General features: G+C 34.5%; 1 protein-coding gene across 1 annotated transcript in view; it reads left to right on the top strand.

Moving 5' to 3' along the window:
- The window catches only part of LOC101343315 (NKG2-D type II integral membrane protein-like), a 19102-nt gene that overhangs the window by 6531 nt on the left and 5482 nt on the right, over positions 1-7089 (top strand). Inside the window, exons 4-7 of the mRNA XM_004391124.2 lie at positions 314-406; positions 611-646; positions 1227-1378; positions 3170-3273. Of these exons, the coding sequence (XP_004391181.2) occupies positions 314-406; positions 611-646; positions 1227-1378; positions 3170-3273 (385 nt within the window). The remainder of the gene's footprint in view (positions 1-313; positions 407-610; positions 647-1226; positions 1379-3169; positions 3274-7089) is intronic.

Here is a 7089-nt window from a genome sequence, read left to right as displayed (position 1 = left end):
AACCACTGTGAAACCAGAGCTCCTGGGGGGGAAGAAATAGGAGGGATTATTACATTTATATATTTATACTCTTGTTTTTACTGATTTACAAATTATTTCTCTTATTTATTCTGAAAAAAATAACTAAAGCAAAAAAAGCACTAATAACTAAAACCAAAAAGCCAAATCCATTGCCGTTGAGCCAATTCCGACTCATAGCACCTCTATAACTACCTCCCAAAAAATCACCCTAATCTTTATCTCAAAAACACAAAGATACCTGAACCCATAATCCTTTTCCTAACCTCTCCCTGTTTTTTTTTTTCTCTGACAGCATCTCCATTTTTTCCTGGTCGTTTCATTGCCGTAGCTATGGGGATTCGTTTCATCGTTATGGTAACAATATGGAGTATCATATTCTTAAATTGTAAGTGATAACAGAGAAGTAAGTTGAAGCTTTGTTTATCTAACAATTGTAACAGATTACTTGGATTAGTACTCAGAACCATAGAAACATAAGCTAGCAAACTTGAATAAGTACTTTTATGTTTTTGCAATTAGTCTTAAAATTTGTAAACTATTTTTGCTTGAACATCACAAAACCTTTTAATTATCATGATTATTTTAATAGCATTATTCAACCAAAGAGCTCCAATTTCTTTGAATGGTAAGTGGATATTTTCTAAGATTTTGCAACATAAATTGTGTACATCTATTTATACTAGAGAGCCTGGATGTTGTAGTCAGTCTCCAATTGTCTGCTAACCTAAAGGCTGGCAGTTTGAACACACCCAGCAGCTCCCAAGAAGAAGGCCTGGTGAACGGCTAGTGTAAAGATTATAGCCAAGGAAACCCTATGGAGCAGTTCTACTCTGTAACACATGGGGTTGCCATGAATCAAAATGGACTCGATGGCAATGGGTTTAGGTTTTCTTTTAATGTATAAACTAGGATATAGACATGTATCCAAGGAAATAATTATTCTTATCCACAATTCACAGTAGCTTATCATGCAAGTTATTTTTTTTTTTTTATTACAATAAAGGAGTACTTGTAAAAAGTAGAGGATACTTAGTTTTGACATATCTTTCAATATAAATGTGTAGGGGTGTATCATTGGGTATGAGAATAATGGTTTAATTGTGTGGAATTTTAGAGTTGAAATGGGAAAGACATTTAAGTAGTCTAGACAAAATCTGCTGTAATGTTCAGAAAAGCAGAATTAATAATATAATCTACCTTTCTAGAAAGTTACTGTGGCCCATGTCCTAAAAACTGGATATGTTATAAAAATAACTGTTACCAATTTTTTAATGAGAGCAAAAGCTGGTACAAGAGTCGAGCCTCTTGTGAGTCTCAAAATTCCAGCCTCCTCAAGATCTACAACAGAGAAGACCAGGTGGAGTATCTGTTTTAATTCTCCTTCCTACATTTAGTCCTAACATATGAGGCAACTTACTGGAATACAGACTTGAAATATATGTACATCTTCCTTTTGCTACTAACTCACTGAGTCATCTTGAACAAGATGATGAAGTTACTGCTAAAGTTATGTTGAATGAGACGTTCTGGCAATTGGTACAATATGCAATGGAAAATCTTTAATATTACTTTAATCAATGTCAAAAGTCAATGGCTGATTCACTCACAATGTACTTTTCTCTTTAGTTTGCCTTTTTTACAGTTTCCCCATCAATAACTTTTTATCCTACAAAAAAGTGAGCAGCTGAATGACTATTAGAATCTAAGTATCATGATAAACACGTTACATTCAAAATACGTGACAACATAATAACCATTTTACCTCTAATATGTCATTTGACCTGCATCACTTTGGAAGAAAGAGAGTAAAGTCCATCCTCATTTTCTGCAGATTCTGTATTTGCTAATTTGCCTGCTTACTAAAATTTATTTTTAGCACCAAAAGAATACTTATGGTGCTTTTGCAGTCATTCATGGGCACGTGTAGAGTGGCAAAAATTTGAGTCACCAGATGTGCATATTCCCATCTGAAGTCAAATAAGACAAAGCTCTGACTTCATTTCAGCTCTGATACTGTAAACAAATGTCCCTTTGTGGTCTATTTAGTGGTACATTTTTCATCCTTTTGTGCTTTTTGTTGGTGATTTTGCTGCTTAAAATGGTCTTCCAAGTGTAGTGTTGAAGTGCTGTTGCAGTGCTGAAGTGTTCCTAAGCGTAATAAGGCTGCAATGTCCTTTCACAGAACATACCTGTGTTAAATAAGCTTCTCTATGAGTTGCAATCAACTCACATGACAACAATAGTAGATAAGCATCATTCAAGCACTCGTTAAGTGATGTTAGCCATGAGTTCAATGCTAGTGAATCAACAATATACATATTAAATGAGGTGTCTTTAAACATGTTGTTGTAGTTGTTAGGTGCCATTGCGTCAGTTCTGACTCACAGCGACCTTGTGTATAACAGAATGAAAGGTTGCCCAGTCCTGCGTTGTCCTTGCAATTGTTTTAGCCACTGTGTCACCCCATCTCATTGAAGGTCTTTCTATTTTTTGCTGACCCTCTACTTTACTAAGCATGATGTCCTTCTCCAGGGACTGGCCTCTCCTGATAACATGTCCAAGTAAGTGAGATGAAGTCTTGCCATCTTCATTTCTAAGGAGCATTCTGGCTGTAATTCTTCTAAGACAGATCTGCTCTTTAAACATAAACACACATAAAATAAGGTTTTGTCTTGATTGATTGACAAAATCATTGTGACCAGAGGTTTGCAGGCATCTAACTCTGTGTCTCCGCTAAGAGCAATGGTTAAGTATTCACTGACTCAGTGTTCGTGGCAACTTTATAGAATGTAGCCCCCAAAATAATGAGAATCAATTGCATATGTTTTGAAAATATAAGTATATACTTCGTGCAATTATGGGAATCATTAAATCCCTATAGCCTCCAATCTATTTTTAAAGGTTTTATGATTTATGTTATAGAAAATGGATAGATACTTTAATAGGAAGCCAAAATGTTATGTATTAAAAGTAAGAAAGCACAGGTATTACAGGTATTATGCATGTGCTGCCTCCGTGGGAATTAGACTAGTTAGGGCTCAGAGCAGTTTCCGCCCACGTAAGATGAAACAGTTAAATGATTATGTCCTTGTGTTTACCTAAATTTGAGCACTGGCTCTAGTTATGGTTTATTTGTGGTTTCAAACAGGATTTCTTCAAACTGGTGAAGTCATATCACTGGATGGGCCTTGTGCGAATTCCAACAAATGGATCCTGGCAGTGGGAAGACGGATCCCTTGTCTTACCTAACCAGTAAGTCTCTGGCTCAATAATATGCATATTTGTGGACATATTCCTTAGTTATCACTATAATCGCTCATGTATCACGTTTTTTCATACATTCCCAGGTCATTCTCATATTCTAATAGATTCAGCAAAACTTAGGGCTTGATTTTAGAAAAGAGAGCGGAGAAGAGCAACAGAAGACAGTAATGATGAACGTCATTAATTGTTTTCTCCATGCTAAGTACTGCAGGGAAACCCTGGTGGCATAGTGATTAAGTGCTACCGCTAACCAAAAGGTGGGCAGTTCGAATCCACCAGCTCTGCTTGGAAACCCTATGGGGCAGTTCTACTCTGTCCTGTAGGGTCACTATGAGTTGGAATAGACTCAATGGCAACAGGTTTCAACAGGTAAGTACCGTGAAAGTTAGGGCTGTTATTATACCCACTTTACAGATAAGGAGACTGAAACAGAGAAGCTAAATATTCTATGTATACTTAAACTATTAACAGATTTACTGAGGTATAATTGACATAAAATAAATGATACATATTTAAAGTGCACAATTTGATAAGTTTAACAAATGTATACCCCTGTGAAACAATCAATACCATCAAGAAAATTAACAAATTATAATTAATAATTATAATAATAATTAGCTGTTAATTAATCAGCTGCAAATTTTTCTCTAGCACCTTCGTAATACCTTCTCCCTGCCCCTCCCTGACTACTTCTCCCTGTCTCCAGGCAATTGATCTGCTTTCTGTCACCATAGATTAGTTTTCAATAGATAGAATTTAATATTAATGCAATTATTTATACAGTACATCCTTTGGGGGGCAGGTCTGGCTTCATTCACTTGTCATAGTTGTTTTGAGATTCAGCCATCTTTTAGCATATAGAGTTAATTTTTTTTATTCCTGAGATGATTTCTTTCATGGATATAGCAAAAATTAGTCCTTTCATCTGTTGATGGATATTTGAGTAGTTTCCAGTCGCTGACTATTACAAATAAAGCTACTTGCTATGAGCATTCACGTCCATAGCTTTGTATGAACATATGCTTTCATTTTCCTTGCGTAAATACCTATGAGTGTAATGGAAGGCTCATACGGTAAGTGTGTATGTATCTTTTTAAGAAATTTCCAAACTATTTTCCAAAGTAGTTGTGCATTTTACATTCCCATTAGCAGTGTGTGAGAGTCCTAGTTGCTCCACATCCTGGTCAATCCTTGGCATGCACAGTGTCTTTAATTTGACTCATTCTAGTAGGTGATTTTAATTTGCATTTCCCTAATAACTAATGATGTGGAGCATCTTTTGTTGTACTTACTTACCATTCATTTTTCTGTTTTCTAATTCATCTATTTCTGCTCTGATATTTATTATTTATTTCCTTCTTATTCTGTATTTAATTTGCCTTTGTTTTGCTTTCTTTTCTTTTGTTTCCTATAGTGAAAGCTAAGATTATTGATTTGAAGTCCATCTTATTTTCTGATAGAAGGATTCAACCTTTAAATATGCAGGATGTTGCCAAACATTCCATATGTTTTGAAATGTTGTGTTTTCATTTTCATTAAGTTCAAAATTGTACCTAATATTCTTTTTGCTTTCTTCTTTGATCCATAGGCTATTTTAGAAATGTGTTATTTCGTTTCCAACATTTGAGGATTTTCTAGAGCTATTTTTCTTATTTCTAATGTATTTCCATTGTGATCAGAGGACATACTTTGTATGACTTGAATCCCTTTATGTTGATTGAGATTGGTTTTATGGACCAGAATATGGTCTATCCTGGGTAATGTTCCATGTGCACTTGAAAAGAATATGTATCTTACAATTCTTGGATCGTGTTTTATAAATATTAATTAGGTCAAGTTGGTTGAGAGTGTTGCTCAGGTCTTCTACATTCTTGCCGATTTTTTGTCTGCTTGTTCTGTCAATGATTGAGAGAGAAGTATTGAAATCTTGAACTATAATTGTGGATTTATCTATTTCTCCTTATAGTTCTAACAGTGTCTACTTGATGTATGTTGAAGTTCTGTTTTTAGGTACATAAGCAAATGTTTAGGATTGCTGTATACTCATAATGAATTGACTCCTTTCAAATTATTAAATGAGTTTCTTTCTCCCTGAAGATAATTTTTGGTTTGAAATCCTAGTTTGTCTAGTATAAATATAGCCACTCCAGTTTCCTTTAGATTAGTGTTAGCATAGTATACATTTTCCCACCCTTTAATTTTTAATCTACTTGTATCTTTATATTTAAAATGAGTCTCTTGGCGGTAAAATATACTTGGATCTCAATTTTTCATTCACTCTGATATTTTCTGCCTTTTTAATTGGGGTGTATATGCTATTTGCATTCATTGTAAATATTCATATGGTTAGGTTTAAGTGTAGACTTCTAAGCTGACAGTTTTCTTCTTTCAATACTTTCAGCAGGTCTCCTCACTTCTGCTGTTTTTCTGAGAAATCTACTGTTAAACAGTCTTTGCTCCTCTCTATTTAATGACTTACACTCTAATGACTTTCGTATTTTGTTTTAACACTAAATTTAAGAAATTTGTTAATTTGTCATGGTTTAGTTTTCTTCATCTTTCTTGTGTTTGTGTTTTGTCAAGGCTCTTGGAATTGTAGGTTTATAGTTTTCACCAAAATTAGATAATTTATTGCCATTATTTATGATTATTAAATTATTAGTGGAACATTATATACAAATATTTTACCTCCCCACTTCCCTCTTTTCTCCTTCAGAGACTCCAATTATAGATACCTAAAGTCATTGAAATTGTAACACTGCCTGCTGACACTCTTTTCTCCTTGTGTTTCCTTTGCATAGTTTCTCTTACCATCAACTCAAGTTCACTAATCTTTCCTTCTGCAGTGTCTATTCTTCTATTAATGCTATCCATTGTATATTTCATCTAAGACATTGTGGTGTTCATTTGTAGAAGTTAAATTGGATTGATCTTTTTTTAGATCCTCCATGTCTGTACTTAACTTTTTTAAACAAATGGAATGCAGTTATAGTAACTGTTTTAATGTCCTTGTGCAGTAACTCTAACACTGGATCCATATTGATTGACTGATTTCCTTCCTCGTTATCGTCATATTGTTCAGCTTCTTTGGATGCCTGGTAATTTTTATTTTATTCCACACATTGTGAATTCACTTTGGTTAGAACTACAAGTTTTTTATTCCTAAAAAAAAATTATTGAGTTTTTTTTTTTTTCCTGGGATGCCAGTAAGTTACATGGAAACAGTTCTATCTGTTTGTATCTTGCTTTTAAATATTATTAGGCATGATGTTTAGTTTATGGCTAATTATTCCCAACTGCAGATGAAAGATCCTTCTAAGTAATCTAACCAAAACCTTATAAATTATGAGGTTTCATAGTATGGCTAGTGGGAACTGGTATGATTCCAGATCCTATGTAAATACTGAGTACTGTTGCCTCCAAACCTTTTGGATTGTTCCTTCTCTGGCTTTGGATAGTTTAAACACACACACACACACACACACACACATTGATCAGTACTCTGCCGAATATTCAAGGGGATTTTTTGATTATCTGCAGATTACCTTTCCTGTTTGACTCTCCCACATACAGTGCTGTGTCCTGTGAACTCTCACCTTTTTGATCTCTTTGGACTCTCAGATGTCCCATGTATTCTGTTTCTATAGCCTGCTCTTTAAATCATTTCATTATACAGCTCACCTCTGCACACCAGGACTAAGTGACAACTTCTCATTATGCTAGAGCTTATGAATGCAGCCTTAAAGGTAGCTTTGAAAGGATGAGACCCTAATATACTTAGATTGAGGCCCAGTAAAAATAGTT

This window comes from Trichechus manatus, unplaced genomic scaffold (assembly GCF_000243295.1).
Source record: "Trichechus manatus latirostris isolate Lorelei unplaced genomic scaffold, TriManLat1.0 scaffold00584, whole genome shotgun sequence".
Lineage (NCBI taxonomy): Eukaryota > Metazoa > Chordata > Mammalia > Sirenia > Trichechidae > Trichechus > Trichechus manatus.
This window is presented reverse-complemented; position numbering and strand designations above follow the sequence as displayed.